Source organism: Bombina bombina, chromosome 10, assembly GCF_027579735.1.
Source record: "Bombina bombina isolate aBomBom1 chromosome 10, aBomBom1.pri, whole genome shotgun sequence".
Lineage (NCBI taxonomy): Eukaryota > Metazoa > Chordata > Amphibia > Anura > Bombinatoridae > Bombina > Bombina bombina.
The window spans coordinates 196,198,538-196,219,467 of NC_069508.1; the positions used below are offsets into that span (position 1 = coordinate 196,198,538).

The 20,930-nt window shown below is 37.0% G+C and overlaps 1 protein-coding gene across 1 annotated transcript in view; it reads left to right on the forward strand.

The window, feature by feature from the left end:
* Positions 1 to 3,579: 3,579 nt before the first annotated feature.
* Positions 3,580 to 20,930, forward strand: part of C8A (complement C8 alpha chain) — a 47,958-nt gene continuing 30,607 nt past the window's right edge. Inside the window, exons 1-6 of the mRNA XM_053693622.1 lie at positions 3,580 to 3,858; positions 4,947 to 5,040; positions 6,397 to 6,541; positions 10,050 to 10,194; positions 10,376 to 10,565; positions 15,043 to 15,243. Coding sequence (XP_053549597.1) covers positions 3,752 to 3,858; positions 4,947 to 5,040; positions 6,397 to 6,541; positions 10,050 to 10,194; positions 10,376 to 10,565; positions 15,043 to 15,243 — 882 coding nt within the window. The 5' untranslated portion in view covers positions 3,580 to 3,751. The remainder of the gene's footprint in view (positions 3,859 to 4,946; positions 5,041 to 6,396; positions 6,542 to 10,049; positions 10,195 to 10,375; positions 10,566 to 15,042; positions 15,244 to 20,930) is intronic.

Sequence of the window (20,930 nt, forward strand, 5' to 3'; positions counted from 1 at the left end):
GCCCTGTTTTTACCTTTAGATTTTTTATCCTGTGGTAAAAAAGTTCCTTTCCCACCAGTAACAGTTGAGATAATAGAATCCAACTGAGAACCAAATAATTTGTTACCCTGGAAAGAAATGGAAAGTAGAGTTGATTTAGAAGCCATATCAGCATTCCAAGTCTTAAGCCATAAAGCTCTTCTAGCTAAAATAGCTAGAGACATAAACCTGACATCAACTCTGATAATATCAAAAATGGCATCACAGATAAAATTATTAGCATGCTGAAGAAGAATAATAATATCATGAGAATCATTATTTGTTACTTGTTGCGCTAAAGTTTCCAACCAAAAAGTTGAAGCTGCAGCAACATCAGCCAATGATATAGCAGGTCTAAGAAGATTACCTGAACACAGATAAGCTTTTCTTAGAAAGGATTCAATTTTCCTATCTAAAGGATCTTTAAACGAAGTACCATCTGACGTAGGAATAGTAGTACGTTTAGCAAGGGTAGAAATAGCCCCATCAACTTTAGGGATTTTGTCCCAAAATTCTAACCTGTCAGACGGTACAGGATATAATTGCTTAAAACGTTTAGAAGGAGTAAATGAATTACCCAATTTATCCCATTCTTTGGAAATTACTGCAGAAATAGCATTAGGAACAGGAAAAACTTCTGGAATAACCACAGGAGATTTAAATACCTTATCTAAACGTTTAGAATTAGTATCAAGAGGACCAGAATCCTCTATTTCTAAAGCAATTAGTACTTCTTTAAGTAAAGAACGAATAAATTCCATTTTAAATAAATATGAAGATTTATCAGCATCAATCTCTGAGACAGAATCCTCTGAACCAGAAGAGTCATCAGAATCAGAATGATGATGTTCATTTAAAAATTCATCTGTAAGGAGAGAAGTTTTAAAAGATTTTTTACGTTTACTAGAAGGAGAAATAACAGACATAGCCTTCTTGATGGATTCAGAAACAAAATCTCTTATGTTATCAGGAACATTCTGCACCTTAGATGTTGAAGGAACTGCAACAGACAATGGTACTTTACTAAAGGAAATATTATCTGCATTAACAAGTTTGTCATGACAATTAATACAAACAACAGCCGGAGGAATAGCTACCAAAAGTTTACAGCAGATACACTTAGCTTTGGTAGATCCAGCACTAGACAGCGATTTTCCTGTAGTATCTTCTGACTCAGATGCAACGTGAGACATCTTGCAATATGTAAGAGAAAAAACAACATATAAAGCAAAATTGATCAAATTCCTTAAATGACAGTTTCAGGAATGGGAAAAAATGCCAAAGAACAAGCTTCTAGCAACCAGAAGCAATGAAAAATAAGACTTAAATAATGTGGAGACAAAAGCGACGCCCTTATTTTTTAGCGCCAAATAAGACGCCCACATTATTTGGCGCCTAAATGCTTTTGGCACCAAAAATGACGCCACATCCGGAACGCCGACATTTTTGGCGCAAAATAACGTCAAAAAATGACGCAACTTCCGGCGACACGTATGACGCCGGAAACGGAAAAGAATTTTTGCGCCAAAAAAGTCCGCGCCAAGAATGACGCAATAAAATGAAGCATTTTCAGCCCCCGCGAGCCTAACAGCCCACAGGGAAAAAAGAGTCAAATTTTTGAAGGTAAGAAAAAATGATTAATTCAAATGCATTATCCCAAATATGAAACTGACTGTCTGAAAAATAAGGAAAGTTGAACATTCTGAGTCAAGGCAAATAAATGTTTGAATACATATATTTAGAACTTTATAAACAAAGTGCCCAACCATAGCTTAGAGTGTCACAGAAAATAAGATTTACTTACCCCAGGACACTCATCTACATGTTTGTAGAAAGCCAAACCAGTACTGAAACGAGAATCAGCAGAGGTAATGGTATATATAAGAGTATATCGTCGATCTGAAAAGGGAGGTAAGAGATGAATCTCTACGACCGATAACAGAGAACCTATGAAATAGACCCCGTAGAAGGAGATCACTGCATTCAAATAGGCAATACTCTCCTCACATCCCTCTGACATTCACTGCACGCTGAGAGGAAAACCGGGCTCCAACTAGCTGCGGAGCGCATATCAACGTAGAATCTAGCACAAACTTACTTCACCACCTCCATCGGAGGCAAAGTTTGTAAAACTGAATTGTGGGTGTGGTGAGGGGTGTATTTATAGGCATTTTGAGGTTTGGGAAACTTTGCCCCTCCTGGTAGGAATGTATATCCAATACTAGCTCATGGACTCTTGCTAATTACATGAAAGAAAAGGGTGCCGTCTGCAGGGGCTTAGATACAAGATAATCACAGAGGTAAAAAGTATATTAATATAACAGTGTTGGTTATGCAAAACTGGGCAATGGGTAATGAAAGGATCATCTATCTTTTTAAACAATAAAAGTTCTGGAGAAGACTGTCTCTTTAAAAGTTTTTTTTTTCTTCAATAAAGTGAAAGGAATTTAAGCTAACTTAACTTTTATTAATTACTAGCATAAACATTTGTTATAAAATTATTTCTACATCTGAGATCAGTAATTCTTGCAAAGTGCAACAACTTGAAAAGGTAGCACAAACTGGGGTTTAAATTAAGAATCACTCTGCAATTAGTATTGGTTCCATGGGGGAGGGGGGCTGTTGGGGTTCAGACTCCATCTTCACTTTCCTGGCCTCTCTATGGCCTCCATTGCAAAACAGGGCCTTTACCAATATGGTGGCATGGATTCCAACATGGCCATCACAGTGTTGAAGTACACAAAAATCTTTCACCATATTTATACAGGAAAGTAGAGCAAGTGCAGATCTTTTAGTGCTGTCTAACCTAGGGGGAAGGATGACACAAATCACAGAGATGCCCCTGCTCTCACTCGGCACAAACAATGAGACAGAGTCTGTCACTCACTGTAACAATCAGCAAGCTGACTATAATGGTCCCTTTAAACTTTAAATGCAATTTTGTTTTACAGCAGCCAGGGGGCAGCCTAAGACCATTTTCACTTACACTGTTACTATTTGAGATGTAGTTCCCTGTAATTTTAATGTTTTTATCATAAATAATAAATAGATAACAAGGGAAATAATCACCATAGTTCTTAGGAAATAAGATTTACATATATTCTAATGAGGATAATTATCTATTTTATTTTAAAGAGGAGGAATTCAAGCAGCTACATTTAGCAGGTAACTTATATGCACACGTCTGAGCAAAAGTACTTAGATTTTAGGCATTTCAGGAGCATACTTTTAGGGACAAATGTTAGCTATTATTTCAGCTTGTTTATTATTTGTGTGTTTTTAGTAGAGGCCACAATTAAAATTGTATTCTATAATGTGATCTAATGTTATACTATAGTAATATAATAGATCTTTGTTTCCAATGTGTTATTTTTTATTTAAACAAGACAAATAAACCCCCCTGGATTAACCACCCTGTTTTTCCCAGCCATTGTTTGCTTCCAAGCAAATAGATTTGTTCACACTCTTTCTCAATCAGACAGGAAGGAATCCTATTGCTCCCTGCCTTGTGGTTTTATATAGTTTAGATTCTTGTGCAACAGGGGATGAGCAGACATTCATCAGTTCTTCCTAAAGTTTGTTTTAGATTTGGCAATTGTGTTCCCTCATTATCAGGGGCAATATTTGAAATGCTGTCAATGATTTACAAAAACCAGCATTAACGGGAACTCAACATTTTGCTGCAATCTCTCAGGACTTTAAGCTTTTAAAAATCATTTTGCAATAGAAAAAAATGATGAATGCGAACAAGATTTGTGCGTTATTTTCTCTTATTTTTTGTTTTGTAATTTTAAATACTTTTGGGGCAAAAATTGAAGACACAGAAAAGGTATCACTCAGGTAAGGAATACAAAAAAACAAACAAAGCTGTAACATTCTTTTTTTACATTTCCATTGCTGCTTAGTATTGGGCATTGTGGTGACACAAGGGTGAAATGATATTTAATGTGTTATTTTGCAGAAAGCCAGCACACATTTATATGCATTAATCCCAAATTATTAATGTTGTAGTAGGTAAACCTGTTCACTCAAAGGAAAGGAATTAATCCTAAGTGTAAATTGCAGAAAGGTTATTAATACCTGTAAACATTAGAATTAATTCCAATCCGTCAGAATCTAGTTACAATATGTAATTCTATATACAATATGCTGAGATGTCAGCTGTAATGTAACTCAGACTGAATTCGGATAGTTACCAAATATAAAATACTGGCACTCACGGTACGGTGCTGGTCGTTAAGGGGTTAAAGAGAAATGAAACCCAATTTTTTTCCTTTTTGATTCAGATAGAGAATATAATTTTAAACAACTTTCCATTATACTACCATTATCTAATTTATTTAGTTCTCTTGGTATTGTTTGTTGAAAAGCATATCTAGGTAGGCTCAGGAGCTGATAGCTAGCTGCTGATTAGTGGCTACACATTGGTTTACCATTGTGTTCTGTTAGCTCCCAGTAGTGTATTGTTGCTCCTTGAACAAAGGATACCAGGATATTGAAGCAAAATCGATAACAGAAGTAAATCATGTAAGAAAACATGTGCATTTCATGTCCCATTAAATTATTTATTTTTCTCTCTCTTCTGCTGAGTACAATTAGGGTTATATATAAATCAGGGGAAAACGTAAATTCAAACATTACTTTATATATAGAAACTGGAATTTAGAAAAAACTATTTTCAGAGTTAAATTACAGGAAAGGGGGACAAAGAAAATAATTAAAGTATATTGCAAAGTTTAGTAACTACACATTTTATATTACAATCTTGTACTGTTAAATATCCCTTTTAATTTTAACAACACAATACATTTTCAAGACAAAATATTTTCAAAATGTGTAAATGCTGCTCATTCATAAGCATGAGATATAGATATTATTTTTATTCAATAGTCATTTATTTATTTAATAAATATTAACGTCCTTTTTAGGAGAAGTATCAGGAGCGCCTCACCATCCCCCACAGATTGTGACCTTGGTCAGTGGGCTGAATGGTCATCGTGTTTTCCTTGTGAAGGAAAAAAGGTAAGATCTGCTTTTTCTGCTTTCAAATAGGTTTGTCCTAAGCATTCAACAGACACACAAGAAAAATCAGTGGTTGACAAATGAAAGGGATGTGAAACCCCATGTTTTTCCTCCAGACAGAGCATACAATTTAAAAAAAACATATAGATAGATAATAGATTAGACACTAGCAGGCCCATTTATCAAAGGGCTTGCGGACCTGATCCGACACTGCGGATCAGGTCCGCAAGACCTCGCTAAATGCGGAGAGCAATACGCTCTCCGCATTTAACATTGCACCAGCAGCTCACAAGAGCTGCTGGTGCAACGCCGCCCCCTGCTGACTCGCGGCCAATCGGCCGCCAGCAGGGAGCTGTCAATCAACCCGATCGTATTCGATCGGGTTGATGTCCGGCGATTCCTGTCCGCCTGTTCAGAGCAGGCGGACAGGGTTATGGAGCAGCGGTCTTTAGACCGCTGCTTCATAAGTTGTGTTTCTGGCGAGTCTGAAGACTCGCCAGAAACACGGCCCTTCAAGCTCCGTACGGAGCTTGATAAATGGGCCTGTATGGGGTCAATTTATGAAGCAGCGGATTCTGCTTCCGACCCACTCCGCTTCAGGTCCGCCTGAAGCAGAAGTTAAGAAGCAGCGGTCTGAGGCAGCGGACAGCAATAATCCCAATCAGATACGATTGGAATGATTGACACCCCCTGCTACTGGACGCAAATCTGCAGGGGGTGGTTTTGCACAAGCATTTTCTGAGAAATGCTTGTGCAATGATAAATGCCGACAGCTTATGCTGTCGGTATTTATCGATGTGCGGCGGACATGATACGCTACAGCGGATTATGTCCGGTAGCACAATGGTAAATTGTCCCCTATACCTAATACACAAACACACACATAATTGGCCAAATCTTTATGATTACTTTGAGCAAGAACAAGATGATAACCATGGTTACTGATCATCTGATTATTCCATCTGTGCTCCAGTTCTGATATCCTTAAAATCTAGCCTGTTAGGGCACCTTGAGGGCTGTATTTTAGAAACACTATCCTAGTTTATAAACTTTGCCATTTTTTCATATACATCTGTTTAAAAATTGAGGATAAAACATGGCAGATGATATATGATTATCAGATCAACATTTACCGTAGCTGCCATTATTATTATCATTGTTTTCAAAATGTTTTATAGATGTGAAATCAGGATAATTAAGATAGTAATGAAGGCTAAAGTGTAACACTCCACTCTAGTGACATTTTTATTTAACTGAAAGCATTTTTAAATGTGATAAATATTTCTCTTTATGGACACATCAGATCTTATTAACAAAACTAGAGTAAAACGTTTTCTATTTATTTTTTTTATTTAGTACAGGTACAGAAATCTTAAGCAGCCGGCAAAATTTAAAGGGCGAGTCTGCTCTGGCTATCTATGGGATGTAATCATTTGCAAACCTACAGAAAAATGTGTCCAAGACAATAAATGTGGGCTTGATTTCCAGTGTGAGGAAACTGGTAGGTAAACAATTTTAGAAGTGTATTTTGCAAGCTTAGTCATTAATTTAAACAAAAAGTCCTAATTGTATTATAATATATTAAAAATTATGCATATATATATATATATATATATATATATTTATTTATTTATTTATTTATTTATTTATACATTGTATGTAACACAAAACAAAGAAATGGACAGCACACTCAAATATATATGAGCCACAAAAATGATTGTATAACCAATTAGTGCACCTAGGCAAGAACCCACCTTCGTCTTTCCCCAGAACTATTCTGTATACATTGTTACCAATGCACAAGAGAACTCTAGGAATGTATGCAAATAAGATATACAACATCCTGTTCAGTTTGTTTACAGTACTGTGCTTAAACACAAAAATCTCCTTATGAGGTAGGTGCAGCAAAATCACACATTAGATAGACAGACAGTCAGACGAACTAGATAGATAGATTTACAAGTTTAAACTGTTCAATTTTTTATTACACACATATGTATTGTACTATAAATGTTTAAAAGAATTTGGATTATTACCTATTATTACCTATTCACACTCCTGCTCCACCAGTTACCTACAATGGACAATCTTGACCCATCCCAATGTCACAAAGACTATGTTGTGGTCTTGACAGCTTAGCTTTGAAACTTGTGTCAAACTTTTGAGTTACGCTTTTTCTTATCAATGTGACATATTGTGTTGGTCTAGATAGAAGTGTACTGTGTTAAATATGTTAATGAAAACTGAGGGTTAATTTGCCTAAAAAATGCCCGAATGTTTCTTAGTTTAGGATGTACAGGGGGTTTATTGGCCCAACTGCCAAGAAGTGATTGAAAAAGCCTGGCTAGTCATGTGGTACCCTCTGCAATTCCTTACATTCTGTGTGCCACAAACTGAAATATTATATGTGATCAATCATTGGGTTTAGCATTAAAGCTTATGTTTAGAGGAAAATTCTACCAGACATTATTCATTGACTTTGGGGCTACAGAATTTATGCATTTTAAAATTCTGATACTTACCAGCATGGTGGGCAGGTAAACACGGCCAAACACAAAATGAAAAAACAAAGTTAAACAGAAAGTGTATTACAGCATTGCTTTAAAATTGATTTGATAGTTACATAGCTTGTGAATAGTGTATCCCTTTAAAAGATTAATCTGATCCTGTTGTAGTGAATTACCATCCTGAGTGGTGCAGGATGGTAATTCATTAAATTCAGAAAGCAGGCAGGCTGAGCCTACTTTTCCACCTTTGTTCTTTTGGTGTAGATGTATTGTACTTCTGAAAGTATTTATTTTTGCTATGTCCGACATGAAATATTAATGCACTCACATATGGAAGAATATTTTCATTTTCAGTGTCCCTATGGTTGTAGCAAATGCCACTTAGAAAACTGCTCAGAAGTGAACACATATTTAACTTCTTTTTCTAATATAATGTTTATTAGTTTATTTTCAGTTTTTCTGCCCCCTATTAATTGGTAAATATATAACTCTGTGGAGGGACTTTGTGGAAATTGTAAGGTGGGATAATAAATGGATTATAGCTAACTAGTGACAGTCAAAGTGATCTTTATTTGACAATATTAATTCAAGAGATGTACAGTATATAGCAATCCTCTGGTGCTAAGCCTACGCATTTCACTTAGTTATGAAAAACTTCCTCCGATGCTAAAATAGACTGATGTGAATAAGTAAAGAAACTTGCATAATACCAACAAACATGCTAATTTTGTAAATAGTTGTAGATAGTAAGCTCTGCAGGATAGGGTTTGTCTTTTGTTAAATAAATATGTATTGTTATATAATTGTATCTTTTTGTTCATTAGTTTTTTCTATGTTACAATATTAATAATATAATTCAGAGTAGATAATATTTACCCCTTTGCTACTGGAAATTTCAGAGAAGAACTTGCCCAATATACCAGAGATTTTTTAGCATTTTTGCTATCACTCAATTAAAAATAGAGTCTTGTTTTTTTTTTTATTTACCTATCAAAACTATATATATTTTTTTTTAAGTAGACAGCACAAGGTAGATCTAGGCCCATTTTGGTATGCAAATACGCCCAGTTTCTTATTTATCATTGCTTTGCACCAATAGGGAACTGAAATTTCTCCTTATATTGCATGTTCTATATTTCACAATACATACTGAGGCGAACAGCATTTTCATACATTCTTTTGCAGCTTGTGATTGGGTACTTTCTTCTTTTAACTGCTTTATCCAAGGCTCGGCGCCAAGAAGAGACTGATATTGCCAGAAATTTGCGCTTTCACAGGCGCATACGGGTTCCAAGAGTTTTCATTCCCCGTTGTGGTCTTTATAAGCCTTGACTGACAATGATAGATATATATAATGTTTAATTTGATTTGTGTGATCTTAAATTACCAACAAGGAAGAACATATGGAAAAAACAGCAACAACATTATTAAATACGTCAAAAATAGAAAATATAATATTAACACATTATTAAATTAGGTACCGTACCTAACTGCACAACATATAAAAGATATGACATATAAATATGCGCAAAATAGATACCTAAAAAACGCATTTTTAATGATCAAGACATGGCAACGTAAATATTTTTAGGGATGTACTATGATTAATAGGGAGTAAATACTTTTTCCGACAGGCGAAATTTATCATTATTACGCCCAGCTCGCCTTTTACAAAACGTGCAAAGTTACTCTAATTTTTTTTATAAATTCAGGTGCACGTGTGCGCTTCTCCGGAGGTGAACTGGGGTGCAGTTACAGGTGAAGCACATAGACAGTTTGCCTAGTCTTTAATAAATCGCCCCCTAACTCTCCCACTAATAGTGGCCATCTTTGGTACTGGCAGCTGTCTGCCAATACCTAAGTTATGGCTATTTTTTTCCCATTTATTTATATAAAAACATCTGTAGTGTAGTGGTCACCCCACCTCCCGGTAATTATTAACTAGTGAACCCCCACTCCCCATTCCACCTCTTTTCCAGAGTGCAGCACATTATCCCTCCCTCTCTCTTCACTTTTTTTTCTGCAGTGTAGGGCCCATTCCACTCCAGGGGTGAACATGCCATGGGCCACTCAAATGCCAGCTCCGGCGCTGGCAATACAATCCACCACTTGTCCCTCCCTTCTATTGCTGGATGTGCCACTTTTAAATTCCCTTGCTGCATCCCTTACTGCGTAACCTCAGGTGACGCAGCCATCCACCTGTCAACTGCACTGCGACGCCCCCAAACCACTAGGACAATGGTCCATCAGACAATCGTTTGGAAGCACAGATAAAATTTTGCATATTTAATTGCATTTGATTGTATGTTATTGGTTATATATATATAAACAAGAGTATTGCAGTAATACATTTTTTATTGGACTAACATTACACAGTAAAAGACAAGCTATCAGGTTTCATAACCAGTATGTCCCTTTAAATTTGCCTATTGTCTATTTTTCATACTTTAACTGAGACTCTCCCAGTAACACAGAACAATATATTATTTACTGGCAATCTAGGACGTTGCATTAAGAGACGGCTGGTGTGTAATGGAGAACACGACTGCAGGGACGGCTCAGATGAGGTTAATTGCCAATCAGAAGTTGATGAAACGTTCTGCATGCAATTATTCCCGATTCCTGGGACTGAGAAAGCTGTACGAGGGTAAAACTTCTATTTATTTTTTTATATGACACGTTGTGTTTCAACTGTAATATGTTAAAACGTAATTAGAGCATTTTTGATTCCCTCCTCTCAATACATGTTTAACCCTTGGCGCTCAGGGTAATGATACAACCACCGAGCCACGTATTGATAATATTATTTTATGATATAATCACTACAGATTTAATATACTCACTCAAGAAGAAACTCAGAATGTATTTGATAGCAATTACTTCGGAGGACAGTGTGAATATGTCTATAACGGCGAGTGGAGAGAACTAAGATATGATCCAGCGTGTGAGCAAATGTATTATGCAGACGATGAAAAATATTTTAGGAAACCCTACAATTTCCACGTATATCAATTTCTGGTAAGTTGCTTTGCAAAGGTGATTTGAAAATGCAATTACGCAAACAAAAAGGTGTCTCTCTGTTATTTTCTATTTATCTAAATTTGCTTAAAGGGACATTTAAAACATTTCCTGCATATATTTAAAAGTTTCACTTCTCACACACTCTCTAGAGAGACCAAAAAATGCAAATTCTGTAACCTAGGTTTCCATCAAAATGCTGCAAACCACTTAAAGGAAAGCAATTTTTAGCTATATCAGTTGTTTAAATATTGAAGATATAAGTGTAAATATTTTAGCTTCTATAAAGTATTTTAGCTTCTAAAGCACTGGTTTACACACCTGTCCTCAGACTCCCTAACAGGCCATATTTTGAGGTTATCTGAACTAGAGCACATGTGAGACAATCAGCTGATTAGTAAACACGGTTATTTTTCCTGCTCTCATCCAAAGTAATCCGGAAAATCTGGCCTGTTGGGGGGGTCTGAGGACAAGTTGGAAAAAAAGTGATTTAAAGTAATGAGCACCATCATTTTGGAATCCAGGTTTTCCCCTTATCTCCTTCTTCTGTTGAGGAAAGTTTTAAGACACACGGCTAGATTTAGAGTTTGGTGTTAGCCGTCAAAACCAGCGTTAGGAGCTCCTAACACTGGTTTTGGGTTACCGCTGCTATTTAGAGTCAGTCAGGAAAGGGTCTAACGCTCACTTTGCAGCCGCGACTTTTCCATACCGCAGATCCCCTTTACGTCAATTGCGTATCCTATCTTTTCAATGGGATCTTTCTAACGCCGGTATTTAGAGTCGTGGCTGAAGTGAGCGTTAGAAATCAAAAGAAAAAACTCCAGCCGCAGCAAAAAGCCAGGAGTTAAGAGCTTTCTGGGCTAACGCCGGTTCATAAAGCTCTTAACTACTGTGCTCTAAAGTACACTAACACCCATAAACTACCTATGTACCCCTAAACCGAGGTCCCCCCACATCGCCGCCACTCTATTAAATTTTTTTAACCCCTAATCTGCCGCCCCTAACACCGCCGACCCCTATATTATATTTATTAACCCCTAATCTGCCGCCCCCAACGTCGCCTCCACCTACCTACAATTATTAACCCCTAATCTGCCGACCGGACCTCACCGCTACTCTAATAAATGTATTAACCCCTAAAGCTAAGTCTAACCCTAACACCCCCCTAAGTTAAATATAATTTAAATCTAACGAAATAAATGAACTCTTATTAAATAAATTATTCCTATTTAAAGCTAAATACTTACCTGCAAAATAAATCCGAATATAGCTACAATATAAATTATAATTATATTGTAGCTATTTTAGGATTAATATATATTTTACAGGCAACTTTGTATTTATTTTAACCAGGTACAATAGCTATTAAATAGTTATTAACTATTTATTAGTTACCTAGTTAAATAATTACAAAATTACCTGTAAAATAAATCCTAACCTAAGTTACAATTAAACCTAACACTACACTATCAATAAATTCATTAAATAAAATACCTACAATTATCTATAATTAAACCTAACACTACACTATCAATAAATTAATTAAATACAATACCTACAAATAAATACAATTAAATAAACTAACTAAAGTACAAAAAAATAAAAAAAGAACTAAGTTACAAAAAATAAAAAAATATTTACAAACATTATAAAAATATTACAACAATTTTAAGCTAATTACACCTACTCTAAGCCCCCTAATAAAATAACAAAGCCCCCCAAAATAAAAAAATGCCCTACCTTATTCTAAAATACAAATAGAAAAGCTCTTTTACCTTACCAGCCCTTAAAAGGGCCTTTTGCGGGGCATGCCCCAAAGAATTCAGCTCTTTTGCCTGTAAAAAAAAACCATACAATACCCCCCCCCAACATTACAACCCACCACCCACATACCCCTAATCTAACCCAAACCCCCTTAAATAAACCTAACACTAAGCCCCAGAAGATCTTCCTACCTTATCTTCACCACGCCGGGTATCACCGATCGGTCCAGGCTCCGAAGTCTTCATCCAAGCCCAAGCTGGGGCTGAAGACGTCCATCCTCCGGCTGAAGTCTTGATCCAAGCGGCGGCTGAAGAGGTCCATCATCGGGGCTGAAGTCTTCATCCTATCCAGGCAGAAGAGGAGATCCGGACCGGTAGACTTCTTCATCCAAGCGGCATCTTCTATCTTCTTCCATCCGTCGACGAGCGGCTCCATCTTCAAGAGCTCCGGCGTGGATCCATCCTCTTCTTCCGACGTCCTAACACAAAATGAAGGTTACTTTAAGGGACGTCATCCAAGATGGCGTCCCTCGAATTCCAATTGGCTGATAGGATTCTATCAGCCAATCAGAATTAAGGTAGGAAAATTCTGATTGGCTGATGGAATCAGCCAATCAGATTCAAGTTCAATCCGATTGGCTGATCCAATCAACCAATCAGATTGAGCTTGCATTCTATTGGCTGTTCCAATCAGCCAATAGAATGCGAGCTCAATCTGATTGGCTGATCCAATCAGCCAATCGGATTGAACTTGAATCTGATTGGCTGATTCTAATTGAATCAGATTAGGGATTAATATATATAATATAGGGGTCGGCGGTGTTATGGGCAGCAGATTAGGGGTACATAGGTATAATGTAGGTTGCGGTGGTGTACGGAGCAGCAGATTAGCGGCAGATTAGGGGTTAAAAATAATATGCTGGGGTCAGTGATAGCGGGGGTGGCAGATTAGGGGTTAATAAGTGTAAGGTTATGGGTGTTTAGACTCGGGGTACATGTTAGGGTGTTAGGTGCAGACATAGGAAGTGTTTCCCCATAGGAAACAATGGGGCTGCGTTAGGAGCTGAACGCTGCTTTTTTGCAGCCCAAACTGCCCCATTGTTTCCTATGGGGGAATCGTGCACGAGCACGTTTTTCAAGCTGGCCGCGTCCGTAAGCACCGCTGGTATTGAGAGTTGCAGTGGCGGTAAATTATGCTCTACGCTCCTTTTTTGGAGCCTAACACAGCCATTCTGTGAACTCTAAATACCAGCGGTATTTAAAAGGTGCGGGGGATAAAAAACCAGCGTTAGCTATGCGGGTCGTTACCAATAAAACTCTAAATCTAGCCGACAGTTCCTGGTAGTGCTGTGAGGTTATCATATGGGAATATCATTATTTAAATGCTGAAATGACAATCTGTACAGCACTTTTCTGCTGTGTGACTACCTTTATGCTTTCTATATCCTGAAGCCTAGTACTTTATATGGTCTCCATATTCAGAATCTTGCAGTTAAAGGGATATGAAATCCAAACATTTATTTTGTGAATCAGACAGAGCATACAGTTTTAATAATGTTTCCAATTTACTTCTATCATGAAATTTGCTTTATTCCCATGGTATTCTTTGTTGAAGAGATCCTCCTTAGCTTATGTCCCTTCAACAAAAGATACCAAGAGAATTAAGAAAATTTTATAATAGAAGTAAATTGTTGAAAATTGCATTATCCATCTGAATCATGAAAGAAAAAAAAAAATAGGTTTTGTGTCCCTTTAAAGCAACATTCGCTTGTAATAATAAAAAGCTCATATTTACACTGTCCCTGGTTGTCTCATTGTCTCTGTCCTGCTCAGAAGAAGCATTTGAATATTCCTGAAAGCACAAATGCAAATTTGTGTTTAACCTCTTTAAATTGATCACAATCCTTTAGAAAAGCTTGTTGAATGATTTATCTACAAACATCTCCATAGATTTAATGGGGAATTTGGTTCGTAAAACTACTCTGGTTTTAAAATGTAGTAAGCAATACAGATCTGTCATATTTAAATAACTCTTCAAGTAAATTGCATTATATTCCAAGCAGTGAATGTGATTGTCTTTACTATTATCACTGATATTCACAAAGCTGGTATCTTCTCTTAAAGGGACATGAAACCCATTCACAAAGCTGGTAGTCTTCTCTTAAAGGGACATGAAACCCATTCACAAAGCTGGTAGTCTTCTCTTAAAGGGACATGAAACCCATTCGCAAAGCTGGTATCTTCTCTTAAAGGGACATGAAACCCATTTTTTTCTTTCATAAATCAGATAGAGCAGCAATTTGAAGCAACTTTCTAATTTACTCCTATTATCATTATTATTATTAATATTATTAGTTCTCTTGCTATCTTTATTTGAAAAGCAGGAATGTAAAACTTAGGAGCTGGCCCATTTTTGGTTCAGCACCTGGGTAGCGCTTGCTGATTATTGGCTAAATGTACCCACCAATAAGCAAGTGCTATCCAGGGCTCTGAACCTAAAACGGTCTGGCTCCTAAGCGTTGCATTCCTGTTTTTCAAATAGATAGAAAGAGAACAAATAAATATTGATAATAGGAGTAAATTAGAAAGTTGCTTACATTTCCATGCATTATCTAAATCATGAAGAAAAAAAAGTGGGGTTAGTGTCCCTTTAAAGGGTCTAAAGAAGGCATGTGGTGCTTGTGTGTCTGACCCTCGCATGTTTATTCCCACAGGCTCATGCTGACACCGGAATGTCTTCTGAGATTTTTGATGATACCAAAGAATTACTTAAAGCCGTTAAACAGGGCAGTTCCTCTTCTTTTGGTTTCACTTTTGGAATAAGTGCCGCAAAGTCACCAGTTGGAGTTGAATTTGGAATTGGCACTTCAAAGGCCCAAGAATTCTTGAAAAATATAACATCTTATGAAGAAAAGGTATGAAAATTAGATTGCCCGGAATTACAATGTCAAAACATTGTTACAATCTAAAAAAGATCAGAAACAAATTGTTGATTTGGTCCAAGCCAGTCGATTCTCTTATCAAAATTGTGCTTAAATGAAAGGAACATATTAGTGACATTAGGAATATACAGCAGTGCACTTGATGTAACATTGGCAGAGTTACTGTACAAGAAATGTGCCTGAACAGTGAAGATACTAGTGGGGGTCCTACTCAATATTTTTTTTGTTTGTTTTGTTTTTGTGGGGAGTCAAAACGTTAACAACAAAGCTAAATATTAGGAGTGCAGTTGGGACATTTGATGGACCTCATCTTTGCTATATTTTTCTACCTTAAAGGACCACTAAACACAGTAGAAGAACTTAATCAGTAAAAACATAATAAAGATACAATGCAAAAGCACTTTGCTTGAATTTCAGATGAGTAGTAGATTTGTTTCAGACAAATATTAAAGTTTCTTCTATTTTCCCTTCCACTGCATCATGTGACAGTCATTAGCCAATTAAAAAATGCATATATGTATATTCTGTGAATCATGAACATGCTCAGTAGGAGTTGGTGCCTCAGAAAGTGTGCATATAAAAAGATTATGCACATTTAGATAATAGAAGTGCATTGGAAAGTTGTTTATAATTGTGTTCTCAATCTGAATCATGAAAGTATAATTTTCACTTTAGTGTCCCTTTATAGGGAAGTTAAAGTCAAAATTAATCTTTGGTGAGCTTAGATACAATGTACCTGATGATCTAAAGGTCTCTAGGCTGGAGATATTCTATTAGAACGCTGCCGGTGCTTCCATTTCCTGGTGGAATGATCAAAAGCCACTTTTTACCCTGAAAACAGGGTGTGTCGCTAAGAGGTATATACTGCATTTCCGTATGGGAAGGAGATGCATACATTACAGAAGTGCACAAAGAAATTTGTAATTTAACAACCACACCAAAAGAATAATTGAACCATTCACACAAAAACACCCAGGAAAAAATGTATTGTTAAGGTGCATCAAAAATCGTAACGAAATTGTTCACCAAAATCACATTTTAGCAAAAATGTTAAATTTGTATGTAAATTACACAGGAGGAATAAATTGTATTAAATGTGCACAGAGTAAATATTAATTTTAGTACACTGGATGTGCTGAAGACTGCTGAACACAGCATCAGAATGGTGATTCCTGTTCATAACAAACACAAGCCTGGATTTGTAGTTTGGCGGTAGCCGTGAAAACCAGCGTTAGAGGCTCCTAACGCTGGTTTTAGGCTACCGCCGGTTTTTGGAGTCAGTCAAAAAAGGGTCTAACGCTCACTTTTCAGCCGCGACTTTTCCATACCGCAGATCCCCTTACGTCAATTGCGTATCCTATCTTTTCAATGGGATCTTTCTAACTCCGGTATTTAGAGTCGTGGCTGAAGTGAGCGTTAGAATTCTAACGACAAAACTCCAGCCGCAGAAAAAAGTCAGTAGTTAAGAGCTTTCTGGGCTAACGCCGGTTTATAAAGCTCTTAACTACTGTGCTCTAAAGTACACTAACACCCATAAACTACCTATGTACCCCTAAACCGAGGTCCCCCCACATCGCCGCCACTCGATTAAATTTTTTTAACCCTTAATCTGCCGACCACCACCTACGTTATACTTATGTACCCCTAATCTGCTGCCCCTAACACCGCCGACCCCTATATTATATTTATTAACCCCTAACCTGCCCCCCACAATGTTGCCGCCAGCTACCTACAATAAATAACCCCTAATCTGCCGACCGCAAAGCGTCGCTACTTACGTTATCCTTATGTACCCCTAATCTGCTGCCCCTAACACCGCCGAGCCCTATATTATATTTATTAACCCCAAATCTGCCCCCCACAACGTCGCCTCTACCTGCCTACACTTATTAACCCCTAATCTGCCGACCGGACCGCACCGCTATTATAATAAAGTTATTAACCCCTAATCCGCCTCACTAACCCTATAATAAATAGTATTAACCCCTAATCTGCCCTCCCTAACATCGCCGACACCTAACTTCAAACATTAACCCCTAATCTGCCGACTGGAGCTCACCGCTATTCTAATAAATGTATTAACCCCTAAAGCTAAGTCTAACCCTAACACTAACACCCCCCTAAGTTAAATATAATTTACATCTAACAAAATTAATTAACTCTTATTAAATAAATTATTCCTATTTAAAGCTAAATACTTACCTGTAAAATAAATCCTAATATAGCTACAATATAAATTATATTTATATTATAGCTATTTTAGGATTTATATTTATTTTACAGGTAACTTTGTATTTATTTTTACCAGGTACAATAGCTAAAATAGTTAAAATAATTACAAAATTACCTGTAAAATAAATCCTAACCTAAGTTACAATTAAACCTAACACTACACTATTAATAAATTAATTAAATAAAATACCTACAATTACCTACAATTAAACCTAACACTACACTATCAATACATCAATTAAATACAATATCTACAAATAAATACAATGAAATAAACTAACTAAAGTACAAAAAATAAAAAAAGAACTAAGTTACAAAAAATAAAAAAATATTTACAAACATCAGAAAAATATTACAACAATTTTAAACTAATTACACCTACTCTAAGCCCCCTAATAAAATAACAAAGACCCCCAAAATAAAAAAATGCCCTACCCTATTCTAAATTACTAAAGTTCAAAGCTCTTTTACCTTACCAGCCCTGAACAGGGCCCTTTGCGGGGCATGCCCCAAAGAATTCAGCTCTTTTGCCTGTAAAAATAACACATACAATACCCCCCCCCAACATTACAACCCACCACCCACATACCCCTAATCTAACCCAAACCCCCCTTAAATAAACCTAACACTAAGCCCCTGAAGATCTTCCTACCTTATCTTCACCATACCAGGTTCACCGATCGATCCAGAAGAGCTCCTCCGATGTCCTGATCCAAGCCCAAGCGGGGGGCTGAAGAGGTCCATGATCCGGCTGAAGTCATCATCCAAGCGGGAGCTGAAGAGGTCCATGATTCGGATGAAGTCTTCATCCAAGTGGGAGCTGAAGAGGTCCATGATCCGGCTGAAGTCTTCTATCAACGGCATCTTCAATCTTCTTTCTTCGGGAGCCATCATCTTCCATCCGACGCGGAACATCCTCTTCTCCCGACGCCTACTCGCCGAATGACGGTTCCTTTAAATGACGTCATCCAAGATGGCGTCTCTCGAATTCCGATTGGCTGTCACAGTTCTGTCACAGTTCAGAATCTGCTTAAATAAAAGGACCAATTGTGCAGATTAATAATTTATATTTCACATGCTTCAGAAAATAAATGTATGTGTTCCTATCTGAATCATTGAGCTAACTATACTGGTTAGTGATATGATTCAGTTAGAATTTAATTTACCACTATGTAGTTAGATGTTGTTTGAACTTTAACAAACACAAAACTGCAGTGTGGATACAAAATATAATGTTAAGTTTAGGCAAAATAAATCTATAATGGTATCACTTAGGTTGATAGAAACTTTCCTATGAGATAATATTATCATCTGTGATTACACTGATCAGTTAGAAAAAAACAATGTAGATACAATTGTATAAGTTGATAAAAAGTTCTGGTAAACATAAGACACTTCAAATTCCCAATCAGGTAATGGCAGTTATGACAATGAAAGTACTTTAGGCAGGACAAGTAGGAAGTGTTGAATAACCCAAAGCGGTAAGTACTTACACGCTGAAGAGAGGGAGAGGAGACACAGAACAAGTGAGTTTGAGCGCGAAGTCCGTTCACAGAAGGAGGCGGTCCTGAGGCGGAGAAAAACAGTGACAGCGTAAGCTGTCAGTTTACACAGAGGCAGATAGGTCCGAGAGGCAGGAGGCTTGGATGAATCCAAAACGGAAAGGAACTCAATTACAAGCGATGAAGGGAAGGACAAGTGGCCCTTATAAAGGAAGCTTAGCCACCATATTTAAAGGTACAGTGTATAAGGCTCACAATATGACAGGTCCCCCACCCAAGGAAAACCTCCAGGTTTTCAAAAAGTAGGTCTCTCCGGATGCAGTCTATGGAAAAGATTTATCAATCGGGGAGCAGAGACCTGTGAAGCAGATACCCAAGAGTCATCATCTGGGGAATAACCAGACCAGCGAACAAGATACTGTAAATCCCCACGGTACAGTCTAGAGTCTATAATATCAGAGACCTCATAATCCACTTCCGAAGATTGAGCATCAGGAGCTATAGTCAAAGGGACTGGTTGTGTTCGAACAGGTGTGTATGGTTTCAGTAATGAAACATGGAATGAGGGATGTATACGGAACTTCTCAGGTAACTGTAGGACAACGGCGTTGGGGTTAATGATCTTAGTGATCGGGAAGGGTCCGGTATACAACTGGTTAAACTTTGCCTTAGAAGCCGGAATTTTCAAATGCCGGGTGGATAACCAAACAGAATCTCCAACTTTATAATTAGGTGCTGGTCGCCTTCTAAGGTTATAATAACGTTGGTGTTGGTTTTGTGCCTGTTGAATATTTTCCTTTAAAAGATTAAAAGTTTGTGCTATAGAGTTGACCAAATTATTAACAACAGGACATGGCACATGGATGTTACGATGAAATTCATAATCTGGATCAAATCCATAATTTGCAAAAAACTGAGTCATTTGAGTGGAAGCATTCTTAGTATTATTGTAGGCAAATTCAGCAGTTGCCAAGAAATCTGCCCACTTCTCTTGTTGTTGAGAACAATGAATTCTCAAGTATTGTTCCAAGGATTGATTAGTGCGTTCACACTGGCCATTGGTTTGCGGGTGATAAGATGTGGTTAATTTTCTTGTGATATTCAATTTTTGACATAATGAATGCCAGAACTTCGACGTAAATTGACTTTCACGATCAGTTAAAACACTGGTTGGAAGACCATGTAATCTAACTATATGGTTCAAAAAAAGGTCAGCTGTTTGTGAGGCAGTGGGTAATGCTTGTATAGGTAAAAAAATGTGCCATTTTAGTAAAAAGGTCAATTACCACTAGTATTGTGGTGCAATTTTTTGAAGTTGGAAGTTCTACAATTAAGTCCATTGCCACTTCCTTCAATGGCCGTTCTGGAATGGGTAGAGACATTAAATAACCAAACGGCTTTTTATGTTCCTTTTTATATTGAACACAAATTGTACAAGTACGGACATATTCCTCAACTGATTTCCACATTTTTGGCTACCAGTATTTTCTTCTCAATAATTGATAGGTGTTTTGAACACCTGGATGACCATTTAGAATAGAGTTATGGTTTTGTTGTAATATACTTCCTTGTAAAGTAGGGGGTATATACAATAGATTGCCGAAATAGTACAACCCATCTGAACGTTTTGTGAGGTTGTATTTTTCTGGGTTACAGTCTCTACCTTGAGAATATTCTCTCTCTTGTTCTAAACTCAAGGTACAAGAGATGAATTGTGTAATAGGTAGTACAGTACCAGGTAGAGATCTTTTATTTTCTGGCAAAGTCTGTCTAGATAATGCGTCTGCTTTTTTATTCCTTGTACCTGGTCTGTATTGAATGTGGAAATTGAACCTGGAGAAAAACAAACTCCATCTGAGCTGTCTTGAGGATAAGGTGCGATTAGTTTGTAAATATTCTAAGTTTTTATGGTCTGTATAAACTAAA